The sequence below is a fragment of the Dermochelys coriacea genome, chromosome 5, assembly GCF_009764565.3.
Source record: "Dermochelys coriacea isolate rDerCor1 chromosome 5, rDerCor1.pri.v4, whole genome shotgun sequence".
NCBI lineage: Eukaryota > Metazoa > Chordata > Testudines > Dermochelyidae > Dermochelys > Dermochelys coriacea.
In genome coordinates, this window is record NC_050072.1 from 104,587,601 (window position 1) to 104,608,863 (window position 21,263).

The 21,263-nt window shown below is 41.3% G+C and overlaps 1 protein-coding gene across 1 annotated transcript in view; it reads left to right on the forward strand.

Annotated features, from left to right (window-relative positions):
- Positions 1-15,040, forward strand: part of LOC119856054 (programmed cell death 1 ligand 2-like) — a 34,325-nt gene extending 19,285 nt beyond the window's left edge. The window contains exons 2-7 of the mRNA XM_038403118.2: positions 427-495; positions 5,607-5,969; positions 7,989-8,270; positions 8,936-9,073; positions 9,749-9,790; positions 14,384-15,040. Coding sequence (XP_038259046.1) covers positions 441-495; positions 5,607-5,969; positions 7,989-8,270; positions 8,936-9,073; positions 9,749-9,790; positions 14,384-14,463 — 960 coding nt within the window. The 5' untranslated portion in view covers positions 427-440 and the 3' untranslated portion in view covers positions 14,464-15,040. The remainder of the gene's footprint in view (positions 1-426; positions 496-5,606; positions 5,970-7,988; positions 8,271-8,935; positions 9,074-9,748; positions 9,791-14,383) is intronic.
- Positions 15,041-21,263: the final 6,223 nt, after the last annotated feature.

Here is a 21,263-nt window from a genome sequence, read left to right on the forward strand (position 1 = left end):
ACAAAGTTTTACGGACTACGAAAATTCATCTTCAGTTGCTTATAATATTCATGGGTACAGTTTCAAAGTGGAGTTATTGTAGTTACTGTAAGAAATAATCCTGGAAAGTAACTTGTATCGATAAGTCCCCTTTGGACTCTTTTGAAATCATAAAGGCTCAGGTGCAGCGCTCTAAAAGTGGTTTCCCTGTTTTCTGTGTCAGAGTTTAGTGTACCATAATATACAGCATGTGCCTGTGCGTCATTATACTCCAGAAAGTCATTTGATTCAGTCAGCATTTAAGATCCTATTTATATTTTCTGACTTCTAAGAACCTTGGAAAGTGGTTTAACTTTTAATGATAACTTTATGGTAAAGGAGTTTGTTACATCTCAGCATGATAAGACAGTTGTGAAAATTTAAGTTGCTAATATTGTTGTGTTTTAGACTCCTCTGAGAAAATGTTCAGAATCCTGCCAATCCTGATACTGGAAGTGCAGCTGTACTTGATAAGAGGTAAGAGATCTTCTCTTTTAACTAAAAGAAAAGGAGTACTTGTGGCACCTTAGAGACTAGCAAATTTATTTGAGCATAAGCTTTTGTGAGCTACAGCTCACTTCATCAGATGTATAACTGTTATCAATATAACTGGCATAAGAATACAACTTCAGCCTTTATACATGCATTTCAAAGTCTTCACCAAGATTTGCAAAGATGACTAGAGATTTTTCAGAGCTCTGTTTTTGGGAATCCAACTGGAGGTGGCTTGTAGGGCAGGGGAGTAGCCATGGGTGGGCCACAGGCCACCCTCTTAGCACCTAGGCCCACCCCTGCAGCCCCGGCTCTGCTCGGCGCCAGTGCTTGCTCCGCTCCGCCTGCCTGCCTGGTGCTCCAGCTAGAGTGGTGTCGAGGGCTCACCCCATTCCTGCCCGCAAGCCGCCAAGCCCCAACCCCACTCCCTGGCTGGAGTGCCGGCAGGCAGAGTGGGGCAAGCCCCTGTACCCCAACCCTGCTCCCCAGGGTGCCTGACTGGGCCCTGGGGGCCCCTGGCCAGCGTGTCCATTGCCTCCCACAAGACCGGCTGGAGAGAGTGGGGGGGAGGGGGAAGCGGCCCCGATCCCTCCTTCCCCCCCCCACCCTCTGTCATTGCCCACCCACCCAAAGTCAGGGCCCACCCAAGTATCCCATCCTGGCTACACCATTGTTGTAGGGGCCAGATTTTCAAAGGATAGGTGCTCAGCACTTCCAAAAATCAGGCTCCTTTAAGAAATCTCATATTGGGCATCCAAAAACGGAAACATCCACAATCACTAGTGACTTTTAAAAATCTTGGGTGTTTCCTTCCAAGTGGCACCCATTAACTTTTCCATAAACGGCCATTTTCTTAACAGAGACATTTTCCTTCATGCATATCCACTGATCCTTTTGTTTTTTCCTCTCTATCTAATCTATTTATCTAATCTATCTACTTCATGTGACACCTCTATCACCATGGAGGCTGAGCACCTAAATCATCCAATCCTCATCACCCTGAAAATTATCAGGCTTCTAGCTACACAATAACTCAGTCTTGCACATTCAGTGAAACTAAATGACTTAACTGGATAAGAGAGAAATAAACAAAATAAAAACAAAGGCTTCAAATGAGTCCAGTCCTATTATTAAACTGTTAGTAATTATTAAATATTTGATTTGTGGTAACATCAAAGGCCCCACTCAGGATTGAGGTCCCATGTACCAGATGTTACACAAATACATAAGAAGACACAGTTATGGACTAGAGACAAGTCAAGGAATAGGCTAGCTGTCCATATAAGGAACGGGCTAGGGAAAATAATTCTTTGGGCCCAGATCTCTGTTGTCCTACTGTCCCTCTACCCACTGAGGAATATCTCCAATATAGAGGCTATTTGGATGGTAAAGCCAGCTATGCTGGTCCTTATAGTGCCTGTCTTAGGGGCTTCTATCTAAAATACTTATATGGCCCCCATCACTGTAGTATCTGAGTGCATTATAATCTTGAATGTATTTATTCTCACAATACTCCTGTGAGGTAGGGAGGCACTATTACCTCCATTTTACAGGGAGAGCACTGAGGCACAGAAAGACTATGCACCTTGCTCAAGGTCACACAGGTAGTCGATGCTAGAGCGGGGAACTGAACCCACATCTCTTAAGTGTTCGGCTGGCATCTGACCTACTGGACCAGCCTTCCTCTCTAGGCATAGCTATGGGTGTGAGTGTGGACGAAGCACTGTAGAACCCTGTGTACTCTTGGTTGCTGCAGCTGCCCATAGAGCAGCGGTTCCCGAAGTGTGGGTCATGGCTTTAAGTACGGTCGCGGCAATCCTGAGTGTATGGAGGATGGTATTTTATTGCTCTAATGCAGAGGTGGGCAAACTATGGCCCGCGGGCCACATCTGGCCTGCATGACTGTCCTGCCCAGCCCCTGAGCTCCTGGCCAGGGAGGCTAGCCCCCGACCCCTCCCTTGCTGTCCCCCTCCTGCCCGCAGCCTCACCTCACTGCGCCACCAGCGCTCCAGCCCGCTGCTCCTACCGGGCAGCACTGCAGCATGGCTGGCTCTGGCCATGTGGCGGGGCTGCAAGCTCCCTCTGCTCTGAGTGACATGGTAAAGGGCGGGGGGTCCCGAGAGGGGGCAGTCAGGGGACAAGGAGCAGGGGGGGTTGGATGGGTCGGGAGTTCTGAGGGGGGCAGTCAGGAGGTGGGAAGTGGGAGGGGGCAGATAGGGGTGGATAAGGGGCAGGGGCCAGGCTGTTTGGGGAGGCACAGCTTTCCCTACCCGACCCTCCATACAGTTTCGCAACCCTGATGTGGCCCTCAAGCCAAAAAGTTTGCCCACCCCTGTTCTAATGGCTGCCATTGACAGTTCAGGATGGTTTCATCATTTCATACAGTTTAAGGCCAGAAGGGATAATCAGAGCATCTAGTCTGACCTCCTGTATATCACAGACCATTAAATTTCCCCCAGATGCCCCTATGTTAAGCCCAAAGATTTTCATGAGACCAAAGACTTTCAGTCCTCAGGAGACTAAACTATGTGCTACAAGCAGCAAACTGGAGTGACCAAGTGCCTGAGGTCCCTGCAATGGCAAGAAACTGATTAAGTGAGGGATGTCCAGATACCACACCACATGCTATAGAGAAAGGTAAAAAAAACCCAGGTGCCTGCCAACCTGACCTGAGGGAAATTGCTTCCTAACCCCAAACCTAATGATCAGATGGACCCTGAGCAAGACCCACCAGCCAGGCATCTAGAAAGAGGATTCTCTGTATCCCTGACAACATTGGTCCTCCTCATCTGTTGTCCCATCTCCATTGTAGCCAATCTCTGATGCTTCAGAGGAAGGTGGAAAGAGAAAACAAACACAAGCCTAGAATACATCTACCCAATTATACATCAGGAAAAAAAATTCCTTCCTTGCTTCTGCAGGCGACCTGCTGAACCCCCTGAAGCATGAGATTTGATTATAGTCTTAATCTTATATTATATATCTTAATGCACAGCTGCAAGTGTTATGAGCATGTGGAGGTAACGCTGTTCTCCCCATGGGCCAATGAAGGAAAGTGATGAATGGGGGATACATAGATTCACAGGTTCCAAGGCCAGAAGGGACCACAGCCTGACCTCCCACACACAAAGGCTATAGAATTTCTTCCAGAAGCTGGATTAAAGCATATCTTTTAACCAGATGTCTGATCTCATCTTACAGACTCCCAGCAATGGTGAGTTCACCACCTCCCCTGGAAAGCTGTTCCAAAGTTCGTTTACCCTCTCAGCTAGGAAATTGTGTCTTATTTCAAAGCTGAATTTGACTTATGTCAACTTCCAGTCATTGGATCTTGTTATGCCTTTGTCAGCCATGTTGAAAAGCCACCAAGTACCAGGATCAATAGAGGATCAGGCAGTGTGGAACGCTGCTCCACCACTCTTCCTTCATCCCCCACATCCTCCCACATCTGTTCCTCAGAATGACCCACCACACATACAGCTGGGACTGGCATGACTGTGATAAGAGGTAGTGGAATTGCCTCTGTCAGCCTTCTGCATATAGAGAGTTCCATTATGCAAAAGGAATTCTTCACTGGCTATCTCTAGACATTATAAGGCCATTTTGTACCACATAAGCAGTTCAAAGTAGTCTTAGCAGACTAGAGAAGCCTAAGGATAAAACCTTCACTTTTGTCTAGACATCCAAATGCAAATGGAATTTACAGCACAAAGATATTCTTTCGCTCTGGTTTATTATTTCACTTTCACCACAAGGTGCAGTTGAAACCATACTTTCTGTATAAATATGAGATCATAAATGATATAGATAAAAAGGAATAGCTTGAAACTCTTTTATATCATTCTTCCTCGACGACAATTGCTAATAAGCGAAGCAACGATCACATTGCTAAAAAAAATGAAGTTTTTCCTACTGATATTTCATTAATTTACGACACAAAAGTTGAGGATGCATGAGTAGCTATCTGGATTTCTCTTGATTATCACTATTACTGATTGCTAGCACTACTGCATTAAATCTGCCACTGTATTGTACAAATAAAATAAAAATAAAATATATGGAATTTTATAGTGGAAATAACATTATGCATCAAATAAAGTTTTAAGGTGTAAACAGTGCACAGCAATAAATATTTCAGGCTCATGTGACTGAATGTCTCAAATGTCATGAAATTTAAACTTGGCAGCTAACTAAAGGAATTGTTTTGCCGTCCTTTCTCACATGAGCTTGTACCTTGCTCTGCAAGAAGTCCCACTGACAAGATTCATTGGAACTATTCATGGAGTAAGGTGCTACTCCACGTGAGTAAGTTTGGCAGAATCAGAACTGCAGTGATGATTGAAGGTTGCATTGTGTGATACCTCTGGTCTATAAATTCCTCCAGTAATGTATACTTACAATGGGCAAAATTTTGCTGTCCTTTGCATATGTGTGTATACATAGTAAAGCTATTGATTTCAAAGGAGTCGCACTGGATTGACACTGGTGTAAAGGACAAAACAAATTGGCTTAGCATGTCCACAAGCTCTAGCTCACACACAAAAGACTTAATGTTTTTTTAAAAAGAATTCATCCAAAGATCTGGATAATAAATTATTTGCGTTTCCTAAGAAACTGTTTTTTCCCTTTTTTTCCCCTTAATAAGATGTCCGAAGCATTTGAGAGAAGTAAGCAGTTTGGCTAGACTGTACTTGAGTCTTCTAAGCATAAATGCCATAAAAGTAAAAGGATTGTTCCTTTTAGAGAAACTTCAGGGTACACAAGGTACCATAATAATTTTAGACAATGCCCCTTGTGTAAATCTCCATCCAAAGACAATAATGGGTTATTTCTGAGATGCAGAGAACCTCAGTTTGTATCTTCTTCTGTCTTTGTATTTTGGACTCTGACATTAGTATGGAATCAATGGATTTGCTATTTACTCACTGTTACCACGGGGAAAAAATTAAAACAATAACAAAGAAAAGGCTGCAAAGTTATAGTCTAACCAATAATTGTGAATGTTTGAATTGCTGACACATTTTGACCCAGTGACCAATGAAAGGAAAAGACATAACGTTTGCTCACTGGGTATCATATGGTTTTGTCTATCTTAGCTTTTTTCACAGTTGAAGTTCCTCAACTACAGTACATTGCAGAATATGGAAGCAACGTGACCATGGAATGCAGGTTTCCAGTGGATGGCCAGTTAAATCTTAAAGACTTAAGTGTCAGTTGGGAGCAAAAAGGGTTAAAAGAGCAAAAACCAAAAGAAGTTTACACTCTTCAAAAGGGGGAGGAAGATCTTAAATCCCAGCACAGAGACTATAGGGGAAGAGCAACACTGTTACGTGACAAATTGAATTTGGGATATTCAGTGCTTCAAATTACCAGCATAAAGCTGATGGACGCAGGGTCTTACCTCTGTCTCATTGATTACAGAGGAGCTGATTACAAGTACATTACTTTGGAAGTAAAAGGTTAGTGGCTATATAAGACATGAATAATATATTAACTCAAATTTAAAATTCCACTTCGCAAGATCAGCACTAACACTTTCTGGCTCTACTACAAAGACATTGGACTCAGTCCTCAAGAATACCTAAGCAATGCTTGAGGTAGCTCTTAGAGGGGGAGTAAAAGTGGCTTTATATCACCTTTCTTTTCCTCTGGATTCTGGAGCCTGTTTCGTCCCAGCACAACTTGGAGCAGCTTTAGGGCTGCTCTAAATTGTACCATCTTGTAATAGACCAAGTGGGGATTGCCCAAGTAATTGTACCTGTCAGGCCAGGGACCTGTTATTTGAAAGAGACTAACAATATTAACATAATTTACACTGATGTAACTGAGGGCAGAATTTGGGTCATGGCCTTTTTTGCTGCTCATAGCATGTCAATGAGATTCTATGTTGAAACCTCTCCTGTGCGATCGTTTAGAGGAAGGGTTTTTTGAAAGGCAAAGAATGAAGATACCAGTTTTAAAGGATCAGCTGTGTCCTTTGGCTTGTGTTTGCAAGCATCTAGTCATTTTCTTTGTTTCATTCCAATACGATGATAATGCCACAGCTGTAAGCTAGTGTTACACAAACATTCAAAATATCTATTTTTCCCTCGGGTGGCCTGAATTGTTCTTTATCATATTACCACTGTTGTATTTATTACAGTAAAGCCTGCAGGCCCCATCAGTGAATGGAGGTCCATTGTGCTAGGCACTAGCTTTCTCTAGCTCCATGAATTATAAACACATTATCTAGTAAAAACAACAAGGAGTATTGTGGCACCTTAGAGACAAACAAATTTATTTAGGCATAAACTTTTGTGGGCTAAAACCCACTTCATCAGATGCATAGAATGGAAAATACAGTAGGCAGAATCTATATACACAGTACATGAAAATATGGGAGCTGCCTTACCAAGTGGGAGGTCAGTTCTAACTAGACAATTCAATTAAAGTGGAAGTGAGCTATTATCAACAAGAGGAAGAATCACTTTTGTAGTGGTAATCAGGGTGGCTCATTTCAAACAGTTGACAAGAAGGTGTGAGTAACAGTAGGGGGAAATTATCAGGGGGAAATTAGTTTTTAGTTTTTGTAGTGACCCATCCACTCCCAATCTTTATTCAGGCCTAATTTGATGGTGTCCAGTTTGCAAATTAATTCCAGTTCTGCAGTTTTTCATTGAATAAATGGACACAAATCAGATGTCAAGAATTATAACATTCAAAAACTAGTAGGAGAACACTTCAATCTCCCTGGACACTCAATAACAGACTTAAAAGTGACAATTCTTCAACAAAAAAACTTCAAAAACATACTCCAACGAGAAACTTCAGAATTGGAATTAATTTGCAAACTAAGCACCATCAAATTAAACCTGAATAAAGACTGGGAGTGGATGGGTCACTATAAAAATTAAAAACTAATTCCCCCTGCTACTTTCCCCCTACTGTTACTCACACCTTCTTGTCAACTGTTTGAAATGGGCCACCCTGATTACCACTACAAAAGTGATTTTTCCTCCTGTTAATAATAGCTCACTTCCACTTTAATTGAATTGTCTCGTTAGAACTGACCCCCCACTTGGTAAGGCAACTCCCATCTTTTCATGTTCTGTGTATATATATTCTGCCTGCTGTATTCTCCACTCCGTGCTGATGAAGTGGGTTTTAGCCCACAAAAGCTTATGCCCAAATACATTTGTTAGTCTCTAAGGTGCCACAAGGACTCCTTGTTGTTTTTGCTGATACAGACTAATACAACTGCCACTCTGAAACCTGATCTAGTGTGGCTTGCAGGAAGTAGACTGAAGAAAGAATAGACATGGTAGGCCTGAGCAATGCATACTATATTCTGCTGCAAAATGGCCATCATTTCAAATTGTAGTACATCAGATACAGTTGTAGATAAGTAACAGTGAAAGAAAGAGGGAGAAAGGGGAGGGAATAGTGGAAAAAAATAATACATATTTAAAAGCAATTGAACTAAACTTGTTCTTATGCAGCATCTTACATGAGAATAAATGTCCAAATAATGAGTGAACCTGCAGAAGAGAAGTTGGTTTTAACTTGCCAGTCAGAAGGGTTTCCTCTAGCTGAAGTGTTCTGGCAAAATGAGAAGAATCTTAAAGTCAACGTATCTGTAAATACCACCTACACATTGACCACAGATGGACTATACAATGTAACTAGTATGCTGACATTCAAGCCAAATGCTAGTGGAAACTACAGCTGCACATTCTGGACTAAAGAACTTAATGAAGAAACTTCTTACATTTTCACTTTAGGTTTGTATCTCCTTTTGAACTTTTACATAGGGGTTGCCACAATGTGTGCATGTGAGTGAGAGAGAGAGAGAGAGTTTGTAGAAGCTGATTATATGCTTTAATATTATACTATATATCCTAAAATCAATCTCCAAAATTCCTTCCAAGTAAGTAGTATAGTATTGATTTTTTGGAGATAAAACAAATGAAACATTGTATTTGCTTTTGGAAACCTGGTATTTTACTAGTTGTTTCTGAACCCAGATTAGTTTTGCTGTTAATATACACAACCTTCCGCTGTCACATATTTGCATTTCCTCTCCTAAATTCTAGAATAGCTGCCCTTGCTTAGCAGCCAGTACAATGGTACTCCTCAGTGTATATTTGCAATCTGCATGGTTTTCCATTTTCTGGAATTCTATCCAACTAGTCTTCAATCAGTGCACAGATGAGTTATAATAATATTCACTGAGCTGTCATGAATACAATGGGCCTAATTCTCATTTGCAGTAAGAGCCCTTTACACCACTCTGGCAGCTTAAAGGAGTCTTACTGGAAGTGTAAAAATTGATACCCACCCACTTTAAGGACTCTTTGCTCTGCCTGGTGGTGTAAAGAGGCCTTAGTGTAAATGAGAGTAAGGTACGATAACTTTATAAACTATATTTCTTTTTTTTTTTTTGTAGCTCAACAAACATCAGTTGTTGGAAAAAAATCTCTGAATTTATTTATCATCCCAACCTGTGTAATAGCAGTTGTTATCATATCCGCATTAATTATCTTTCTAAAGAGAAAATCATTCACAAAGCTCCATGCCAAAAAAGGTACATTTTGACTTTATTTAGTGGGTCCAATCTCCTAATTTGCTCTTCAAGCCTTTCAGAACAACTGGATGATTTCTACCCACAGTCACTTGACATTTAATTCTTTTGTTTTCCAGAGGAGCTCTGATCTAAAGATGACTGATTGTTTCATTGGGTTAGGCTTTACTTCCCTCACCATGCGACACAGGAATTTTATGTATGATTTTTGTTCAGATTAAATAGCTAACACCATGGTGTATGTGCCATACTCTTTACTGAACTATTATTAGCTGGGTTTACTTACTTTATTTATTTTGCTTTTTTTCTTAATGTTTTACTATCTGAAAGAAAACAATAGTGGGAAAGTATAATGGATAGTGGCCTATTATTCAACTCTGATATTGATAATAAATCACTTCTCCAGGAAATTATACATGAACTTTGATTATCTTAATAAAGAATTTGAATAGAAACAAGATTATGGGCCTAATCTTGCAATTAAGGGCTGTAGGATTTGGCCATACAGTTGTTGGACAGAAGAACTTTGGAGAAATTTGTTACAGTCTCATGCCAAATATAAGAACACAGATGTTTTGGATATTTAAAAATCTGTTGAATTATATTTCTATGTTTTTAAAGTAGAAACCTTTAAAATAAAATTCTCTAAATCAGATTTGTTCACACTTGCTTTAACAGACAAAAAAAGAAAATGTCCCCAGTTACAGAAAGAAGACAACAGTAAGTCATGGAATTTTAAACTTCCTGCTTATGACTTTTTCTTTTTAACAAGGGCATTGTCAATATATAAAGAATAAGTCAAATGAGAACACTAAAGAACCACTACGTACTTTAGAGTCTAAATTTGACTTTCCTTAACATTGCTACAAGCCTAGTAGGAATGTACTCCAGATTCTACATGTAATCCTATGACTTTCCAGATAACACAGAAATGTGTAAATAATGAAGAACAGGTCACTTCCTCTCTCCAAGGTATTGCCTGGTCTGCTAGTCTGGTTCTGGGTCCACATCAGGCCATTGTGTTTCTCCTAGCCATAATCTGGTACAGTACCGGATGATAAACTAACTTTGTTTTGGTGAATGTAGAGTTTTCTGTAGTAGTATGTACTTCATGTGACTTGCTTCCCCTTGGCCTTTGGCTCAAATCTAGTGTAGTATGTTTTTATAAATATATCAACTGATATGTCCTTTGCCTGGGGACTGTATCCTGTCCTTATTGAGGATGGACTTGATAATCAAATAGGTCTTTTCCATCTTTAACTTTTATGAATGTATGACTTTCCTTGTCCTACAGAAATTTGCACAAAGCAAAGAACAGGTAATTTCCAAATGTATCTGAACTTCCACAAACTGTATTACAACACAGCTTTCATTTTGTAAAAACAAGATAAATCAAGCAATAAACAAGATGACAGCATATGTCTGACAACCCCCACCTAAGAATTTTCTGCATTTGGTTCTATTTCGTATTTCAGATAGGTTAAACCTTGTTATGGGTTGAGATTAAACCTCTCTGAAACTGATGCATGAGTATTCCCTTCATTTAAGATACATGGAAGGGACCAATCAGGGGCCTCACCTCAAACAAGGCCTAATAGAGTCTGCCTAGAAATTAGCACTATGTGGGGGGAAGGTTCCATTGAGTATTGTTCTGACCAGTCATGTGTGTGAGAGAGTCCATGAGAGTGTCTGTCTGTCAGTATGGAAAATCCTACCGGGAGTGGGACAGATAAGAAAATGAGAGAGGGACTCAAACAGCAAGAAAACCAACTAGGAGTCTGTAAGCATGATGTGTGACCCTAGAAAAAGCGAGAGAGAGAGAGGTTTTGGGTCTGGTGCTGGCTAAAGAAGCTTGAGACTGTAAGCAAAGAAGCTATCCTGTTGTTTTGGTTCTTTCTGCATTCAGAGAAGCAGGACTTTGTGCATTTCTTGTAAATAAACAAGATTGAATGAAAGAAAATAATAGACTCCACCACACATTTCTACTTCCAACTAGAGACCCCCAGAGACCAGAATTTTGACTAGCCATTCAGGTCAAAAAGGGATAACAATATTTATATACTTCATCCTGAGATACTGTAGATAAAAATCTATATAAAGCTGTTTATCAATAATATGCTGAAGACAGACCCAGAACAAAATCAGTATGGAGAACTGCCAGAGACTAGACTCCATAGGACACAGCTGAAATAATGGGCCAGATTCTGGCCCCTGATAAGCCTGTTTTGCACCACAAAAAGTCCTTAAAGCCAGTCTCCTTGGCCAAAGGGAAATCCTCTTGGCGTAGGGAGTGGATTCTATTCCATCAACCTTCTCCCTAAACCCAGCACAGGGTATGTGTCAGGGTTGTTGGCAGTAGGAGGGGTTGTGGCCACAAGTGTTGCTGTGTCCTGGCAATCACCTAGTTGCCAGAATGGCCCCTTGGAAGTCATTGAAGCAGGACATAATTTAAGCAGCCCCAAAACTGTTTTAAGTTACTACACAGGCCAAACAGACCACCAAAGCCCCAAGGGTCAATGAAATACGTGGAGCAAAGCCCTGGTGCAGTTGAGGTTTTGTTTCAATATTGGGAATGGTCTCTGGAGAAACAACAAATTGTAGTTTATAGGCCAGCTAGTATTACGTCTTTTCAAAGGATGGAGTTAAATTGAAAATACATCCTCTCTTCTAACTAATAAAAACCAAGTTAGAAGGTGGCCTGGTGACAAAATGACTTTGAGCTTCCAGGGAAGAAGAGTAGATTAGGAATTGGATTGATGAAGATTGGATTTTTCATGGAAATGACTCACTGAATGTGCTGCAGGATACCTCCAGCTTTCCAGTTCGCTAATGTTAATAGGTACTTCCCAAAACAGACACTTTCATGCTGTCCCAATTAATCACTTTAAAAATAAACCTTAATAATCAAAAGCCAAATTCTTTACTCTCACAAACTGATGTAAAACTTCAGTGGAGTTACTGCAGGCACACATGAGAGTAAAATTTGATCCCAACTAAACTAAAGCCATCAAGCAAGATAAACTCTGGAGCAGAGCTTCAATGCATGTCCAAACCTAACCCTAATGCATATTGTTTGAGCACATAGCGTGGCTTCTCATGGATTTGATTTCTTACAGCAGTAGAATTCTTTTCACCATAATGCCCAGCCCCTGCTTACACATCAAGTCATATGTTAGAGCTTATAATGAAACACGTTAAAATGAAGAATTTGAAAGGGAAGATAATAGACCATTGGGATACTCATTGCTTTTTTGGGGTTTTGTTTTACTTCCTCTTTCTAATGACTGAAAATGTCTATGCAATATGCAGGAAATCATATGACAGCCAATTATATTTCTCAGCATCATGCATTTTTAAGAAACACTGGAAAGAACCTTTATTCTATGCTGTGTGTGGATATGAAGTCTGAAAGCCACAGATGTTTACTGTAATGCTTTGGAAATGACCTACAGTCCCTCAGTTTGAGGAACAAGAATTTTTTGTATAAGAAATTCTGAACAGTACAACTTAAGCTATGTCAGCAATGCAGATTTAGAACATTGACCTAATTATTTAGGCCCCACTAGTTTGTATACTTTTACACATAATATTCACATGAGAAATCCCATTGGACTTCATTTCAACTAGGGTGACCAGATGTCCTGATTTTATAGGGACAGTCCCAATGTTTTGGTCTTTTTCTTGTATAGGCTCCTATTATCTCCCCACCCCTGTCCCAATCTTTCACACTTGCTGTCTGGTTACCCTAATTTCAACAGGTTGTAGATTTGTTGTTATTCAGCTCATATATATGACGGTCAGCGGGAGTTTTGTCTGAATAAGAAATTCAGGATGCAGCTCATAGATGTTAGAGTTGGAAACACAACTCAATGGATAATTCATTATGAATAATCTAGATGACCTTTGACTCTCTTTCTCTCTGCAAATGACTGTATTCATTGTTCTTGGTCCATAGCTTGTTCACAAAAATTTATTGCCAGTGTTCTAGATTCAAATTTTGAAGTGTTTTGATTGGTCACAAGGGTCTATTTCTGTTCCTTGATTGCATGTGCATTCAAAATTTATATTTTGTTAATATTCTGCAAAATATTCACTAAAATTCATTGCTCTGGGCTGCAGTTCAGAAAAGCACTTATTTGTGTGCTGAACTTTAAGCCTAAGAGTTTCAGAGTAGCAGCCGTGTTAGTCTGTATTTGCAAAAAGAAAAGGAGTACTTGTGGCACCTTAGAGACTAACAAATTTATTAGAGCATAAGCTTTAAATGCATCCGATGAAGTGAGCTGTAGCTCACGAAAGCTTATGCTCTAATAAATTTGTTAGTCTCTAAGGTGCCACAAGTACTCCTTTTCTTTAAGCCTAAAAGTAGATCCTTTGAAGTCAATGGTACTATTAAAGTTAAGCATCTGCTCACATGTTTTGCTGAATTGGGGCTTTGTCAAACATTCCTGCTGGTAAACCTGTTGCTACACAATTCGCAGCTAGAGAACACAAAAGGAGTGTGAACATAATGAAAGCAGATTCATCTAATATTTTTTAAAAAATCACAGAAAATGTTGTAATTATTTGCCCATCTCTGTATATAAAAGAACTAACAGATAATTTTGCAAATTTTCCACTTTTGGTCATAAGCAATTATTAAAAATATATTACACTATTTTCTAATCACATAGAGCCTGAAAAAAAGATTGCAGATTACTCATTTCACATATTGTTCCCAATAGGTAGGTTTCCGTATCTGCAGTTCAATTAAATCATTGTTACTTTTGGTACATCATTGGTATGAATGGCACTGCACAGACATTAGTGGCTTTCTTTATGCAAGCCATGTAGGAAGGATGAGGAATTCTGTCAGTACAATTACTATGACAATGGTCATGATAGATATCAGACAAATCATCTCAGTCTTGTCAGCACACTTCTCCTCATCCCTGATGTGCATGTGCAAACACACACATCTCTGGCAATAAGTAACTTTACAGTATATAGGCCCAGATAGTGGGACTGCTTATGAAAGTAAATGCTCACCAGTTGAATAAGATGTTCATAATCTGACCCACAATTATTAATAGTAATATTCAAGGCTGACTCTCATTACTACTATAGCCTCTTTATGCCACTCTGTCAGTATAAAGCAATCTTAAAATGGGTGTAACTGTAATTTATGCCCACTTTAAGGCCCTTTTGCACCGCCAATATGGTGTAAAGGAGCCTGAGTGTAAATGAGAATTAGACTCTCAATATTTAGTGGTTTTAAACAGAAGTGTTTTTTAAATTAAAATTTCCTTTTAAATTTTCCTGTTCTGTTTTTTAAAGGACACTTGAACCCTGAAATCCAAGACTTAATCATGACAAATGTCACAGATTCAAGAAACTTCACAGATGTGTGTACTTGAAAACTCTTCATCTGCCACACTTGCAGTTTGCACTTTTCAGATCCCTTTTTGAAGACTGCATAGGGAAATCACAGCACTTTATGTCTGGAACAAACAATGCAAATTTTTCATTTTGTCTGTACTATACCACTTAAAAGCTCCCTGTGCCTTTTGCCATCTTGTATCTTAGAGTTACAGAGAACCATACTGTTATTAAATTTGGTTAACAACTATTAAGGGATTATTGGAGTGTATACTATACATTGTATGTTTGGGCATATTTTTTCACCTGACAGCGCTGTGTGCACCAAATATTTTGTGTTCAAGAATCCCCTTACTAGCTGATTTAATTTCAGGAGTAGAGTCAGGATACAAAGTCAGTCACATCTCATGGGACTCTGAGTAGAGGCTGTACGTGCTATCAGATGCCTGGACAATAATCTTTTGTATTAAGAAATTTCTACATATCTGTTTTACATGGGCCAAACTTTACAACCCATAAACTGGAAATTACCTAAAGCACCAACAGCAAGGAGATAGATTGAAGAAGTTTAATTTTACAACGCTAACAAGAGCCTGAAGTACACATCAAGCAACAGACCCAAAACTACCCCTGGATCAACATTATGTTATACAACCAACAGTTCAATGTACAGTTTGTTACACTGATTTCTTTATAGTTATTTCTTTTTTGTAGAAGGCATGTAATATTAAAGCTGTTTACTTTTTTTAGGGGGGACAACTAAAAATGTAGACTACAATGCTGTATCTACTAAATGTTTTATTCTAGCGCTAGTTTACTTAATGGGGAATTGCAAAGCAAAACTGAAAATTGAATTAAGTACAGATTTCTGTGCTGAATGTGTTTACTAGCCAAGGTGGAGTTTTAACCCTCCTCAGGAACAGAAAGTTAATCCTCTCCATGCCAATGACTGGATGGAGTTTCTACATCCCATCAGAGGAATGCCTGAGTCACCTATAAATAACTGAATACAGGGGACCACCGTGTTTTTATATTACTTCTTGGAGTTCCATTTTGGAAAGAAGCTATGTCTCCACACTGAGAGCCAAAACCTGATAGAACTGTGTGTAATCCCCAGAGCAGTGGCTTTTATGGGCTTTGTCTTCTGGAAAAGGAGCCACTGCTTAGAAGTACCTTGTAGGCTTAAAGAAACAGAGATTCACTCAAGCCAGTGAAACCAACTTCTGTCATATCTCCACTCCCCACAAAACACCTCGGGTTTGGAGTTTCCCAAAATGTTTTGGCCCAGCTATATAAAAATTGTCACAACAGCAAAGTCAACATCTTCCTCTTCCTCCACTAGGTCTGGATTTGGATATTTGGAATCTGGTTTCCAATTGCCCACATCTTGTGCAGTTATTTACACCAGGGCAAAATGGGTGTACAACACTCCTTAATCAGAATGATAGCATTTACACCCACTTTGCACTCATTTTGCCCTGGTGTAAATGACTACACAAGGTGCAGAGCAATAGAAAATTAGGTCCCTGATGTGTGTCAGGAGCTGACTTACAGATTCAGCAGTTGTACTGATTTTATGAATAATCACTGGTTGATGGGGAAAGAACAAATTTAAGAATCATGACTTTGGTTTCCATGTATTGCACTTTTAAATGTTCAGGTGCCTGTTGTTTGCTGGAAGCATCTGCCATTTTCTGTTCAGTTCAGATGCAGCCTGCTGCAGAGGAGAGACACACTGACCCAGATCACACTGGCCCAGATTTTCTGCTGAGTTTAGCAAATCAGTTGGGATGTCAGAGAGTCATTTATGGCTATAGCCCTGTGTGCAGAGCCGGCTCCAGGCACCAGCGAAGGAAGCAGGTGCCTGGGGCAGCCAATTGAAAGGGGCGGTACTCTGTCCATGATTGGGGCGGCACGTCCGCATCTTCGGTGGCAATTCGGTGGCGGGCCCTTCACTCCCTCTCTCCCTCTTTGGTGGCAATTCGGCAGCAGGTCCTGCTTCTTCTTTTTTTCTTTTTTTTCTTTGCTGCTTAAGGCGGCAAAAAAGCTGTAGCTGGCCCTGGTTGTGTGGATACAAAATTTATATCCACATCTGATCTGAGATGCGCAAAAATGGTGCACAGATACAAAGCAGATCTCTGCAGATTTGCAGGGCTCTAGTTATGACTTCCTGCCAGGCCTCATACGGAGAGTAGAGAAGCCTGGGGACTACTTCAACTTGCATCAGCTAGCAATGGTCCATAAGGGACCATCCACCAGTGGAGGATAGCCAAAGTATATCATGCTTCAGCCATTCCTTATCTGTACTTTGACACATCTGCTGAGCTGGAGGCTGGAGAGAGAGAGAGAGAGAGAGAGAGAGAGAGAGAGAGAGAGACATGGGAGTTGATCCCATACTCACTGGGGACTCCCCTCATGTCAGGGGTATACTAAACTGGAAGTTATGGGCTATCTCCATTCTTTTTATGCTACCTGACCAGTGCAGAGAATCTGGTCCATTGTGCTCTCACATGGAGACTTTATTTTTGTTCCTTCTTATTCTTTTGTTTTCCATAATCATAAAATAAAAGTTATTCAAGCTGGAAGCACATGTTTGCTCTTTGTGTCTGGAAAAACATAATACATGTGCATTGATGTTCCCTCCTTATTCAAATGAACAGACTGAAGGTGTTCTGCCTGACATTATTTATCTTACGCTGAAGATTCAATTTTGACTTGTCGTGTGTAGGTTCAATAGCGGGGAAGCTGGTCCTGTGGAGAAGCTTACATTGTACATTTCACCATCAGGTGTAAAAAGCACTATACAGCACGCTACCCCAATGCTCCCCCTAGTGCTCCGGGAAGCATGCTGCCTCCATCTGACCTTCAGAGGCAGAATGCCTCAGAGCACCTCATCTTCGAAACTACAGCTCTGTACCTCCAGATGCCAAAGATGAGCAAGACCACAATTCTACTTAGTATTTTTCCGTCAGAATCATAAATGTATCCTGGTCTGCATTTTTGCACCTTAACCTACGTGGAATGGATCCTGTCTGTGCCACAGTGAAGAGAAGTTTCAGAGTAGCAGCCGTGTTAGTCTGTATTCGCAAAAAGAAAAGGAGTACTTGTGGCATCTTAGAGACTAGCAAATTTATTGAGCAAACACTTTCGTGAGCTACAGCTCACTTCATCGGATGCATTCAGTGGAAAGAAGGGAAACCAAAACAGCTCTCAAATTTCAGCAAATGAAAGTTAGCATGTCAGCTGCTTGGCCAATCTGTATTTGCCTGTGCACTCATGCATGAGTTGGCTTTTTTTCTGTAATCCCCTGAGTATATGATATGTGTGTGATATGATGAGTCTTTATACTTTCTGCTTCATCTACTTATCACAAGCTGTTATTTTAGAGCAGCTAAGGCAGGAATATTCTGGTTTAGAATGGTGAGACATCAAAGATTTTATGAGCCGTTTCCAAAGTACAGTGGATTAAAAGCTGCTCTTATGCTGGAAATCAAACACTGTAAAGTTTTAAAGTGGCATGCAAAGGGAAATCTGTACGTACAGACTTTCAGACTATCAGCCCAGGTTGGCATCACAGACTGGCACATTGGATACCTCCCAATGTAGGCTCCCATGATTTCTTCTGACATGAACATCCTTTATTCATCTGTATAAATTAATTTCAGATGACCACTGTGAGGGTATACTACAGAGGTGGGCCAACTATGGCCCGCGGGTGACATCCGGCCCACGGGACTGTCCTGCCCAGCCCTTGAGCTCCTGGCTGGGGAGGCTGCCCCTGGCCCCTCTGCCACAGTTCTCCCCTCCTCCACAGCCTCAGCTCGCCATGCCGCCAGCCCTCTGCGTGGCGGGGCTGCGAGCTCCTTCCAGGCAGCGCGGCTGCGAGAGCTGTTGGCCTGCCCTGATGCTCTAGACTGTGCAGCGGCATGGCTGGCTCTGGCTGGGCAGCGCAACTGTCAGTCCTGGTGCTATGAGCAGCATGGCATGGGGGCAAGGGGGCGTGGGGCGTTGGGGTTGGATAAGGGGCAGGGGGTCAGGGGACAGGAAGCAGGGGGTGGTTGGATTGGGCAGAGGTTCTGGGGGCAAGAGGTGGTCAGGGGATGGGGAACAGTGGGGGTTGGATAGGTGTGGGAGTCCTGGGGGGGCCTGTCAGGGGGCGGGGGTGTGGAGAGGAGTTAGGGCAGTCAGGGGACAGGGAGCAGGGGGCAGTTGGATGGGGCAGAGTTTCTGGGGGGAGGCGGTCGGGGGACGGGGAACTGGGGAGATTGGATAGGTGTGGGAGTCCCAGGGGGCCTGTCGGGGGAAGGGGTGTGGATAGGGGTCAGGGCAGTCAGGGGACAGGGAGCTGGGGGCGGTTGAATGAGGCGGAGGTTCAGGGGGGGACAGGGTGGTCGGGGACAGGAAGCAGGGAGGGGGTGGGGTCCCGGGGGGCGGTTAGGGGCAGGGGGTGCCGGGAGGAGGTGGTCAGGGTACAAGGAGCAGAGAGGGTTGGATGGGTCGGGAGTTCTGAGTGGAGCAGTCAAGGAGTGGGAAGTGGGAGGGGGCAGATGGGGTGGATAGGGGGCGGGGGCCAGGCTGTTTGGGGAGGCACAGCCTTCCGTACCCGGCCATTCATACAGTTTTGGAACCCGATGTGGCCCTCAGGCCAAAAAGTTTGTCCACCCCTGATATACTATATCACTATATGCTAGGGCACCGTATTAGGTTTGGGGATTTAATTAAAGCTGGTGAAAATATTTTTGTGAAAATCCAGGCAACATTTTTCACCAGTTCATTTACTGTGATTTTGCACTCCCCAAAATGCAGATTATTCTTGAAATTTTGAAATTCATGAAGTGTTTGTATATATAATCTTCCACTCCTCCTATCTGGTTGGGGGTGCTCTTGTGTACCTGCTGCTTGTCAGTAGCCAAAGAAGTCTGATATTTGCAGTTGAACTGTTGGTCAGGTGGTTGCTTTCTCTGTTCACGCTTCCACTTGTGTTGCCTTCAGGTTTCTATTGCTGACTTAAAGGCCTAGCTGCAGTTTCAGCTTTTCTGCCACAGCAGCACTGTTCCCTCTAAGCTGTGCACGTGTGCGCGCGCACACAGATCCTAAACCCCACGCACAAGGCAAAACACTGCGCGCACAAAAAATAAATACTACGTCGGAGCCAGGCCGAAATATCATTTACGGGTGACTTTTGACATTGTTCACCCACCACCTATCAACACAGCCAGATTCTACTGGCAAGCGGGGGAAAGGGAAAGGAGGGCAATGAATCGTACCCATCCCTGCCAGCATTTCAAAAGTGGAACATTGATCAGGTCGGGACGGTCGGGACCCACACATCTCCATTTTCCCGCATTTTTTTGCCACAGATGCATGGACATGATCGGAGCTATGCACAAACTTCTGGTATCCTGATCTGAATGATCCCCTGTTTGCCCTTTTGTTGAGTCACGCTGTTAAGCGCATTGAAATAGTAGCCATATAATAAAAATATTAATTTTAAATAAACGAATCTGGTAAAACATCAATCCCAAAATGTCACTGTCTAGAGGTCTAAAGCGTAAAAGAACAGCGACTTCATTTAAATCTGGATGGCTGGATGAGATTATAGAGACAGTTACACCGAAGTCACATAGTGTAATGCTTGTTAAACTTTATGGAATATTCACATATGATGAGGACAACAGAGTGGTTTGTGTATATTGTCGAGATGCCAGAGCTTCAGGAGAATTTTCAACAGGAAGAATGTGGAACAATGTATGGAAGTTGGATTTCTTAAAGTGTCATCTGTCAAATCCCTATGTTTAAAATATAAAGATTTCTTGCTGAAGAGATTGTTATAGTCAGTCAGTACAATGACTTCAAGTTTGCAGTAGCAAAAGAATCAAAAGCCAATTGGTTTTAAGTTTCCCAGATATGGTGACATTTGCTCACCAGAACAAACAGTTTCAGGATCTTACAAAGTTGATGGATATTGGAGGAACATTCCTAGCATCAAGTGCAGACTGTGAGCATGGCTTTAGCTTAAGGAACACTCTAAAAAACAAACTATGGAATCATTTACAAGTAGATCATTTGGACATGCTGATGTGTATTAAGAGTTACCAACTGGATGGAGGACTGATAGTTCTGGACAGAGTTTATATTGAATGGGCAAATGAAAAAGATCGCAGGGAAAAACAGTAAGGTTAGTTTAGCAGTCTTTGACGTTTCGACTAATGAGGAAATTAAAATGCATTTTAATTACATATCTTATTCTTGGCTGATAATCATTTATTGATATTTTTTAGGAAAATTTTACATTTAAAACACAAACTCTTGCTTTTCTTTTTTACTTATGATGATCTCTATCTGAAAACCCATAAAGAAAAGGAGTACGTGTGGCACCTTAGAGACTAACAGGTGCCACACGTACTCCTTTTCTTTTTGCGAATACAGACTAACACGGCTGCTACTCTGAAACCTGAAAACCCATATAAATTGACATAATAGCATACTTATTAAATTGTCTTTATTATATGTTTATCAAAATCTTTTCAGACATGTTTGCATAGAATGAAAGGTGAAAGAGAACACCAATGGGCAGAAGCCTATGGACTGATAATTATCATGATTAATATGTGCTTGATATATACTCGTGATTGTCTATAAAAAAGATCATAAAGTGTAATGCTTAAAACTAACTTCTGCTTCATGAAGAATGGTTAAATTTCCTTTTTCTAAGTATTTAAAAATGACATTTATAAAATAACATGGTGTAAAACTATTATTATCACAAATTGCAAATTAAAACTTTTTAAATGTATAAGCATTTTACTTGCTTGGGCGCATTTGCCTCATGGCACAC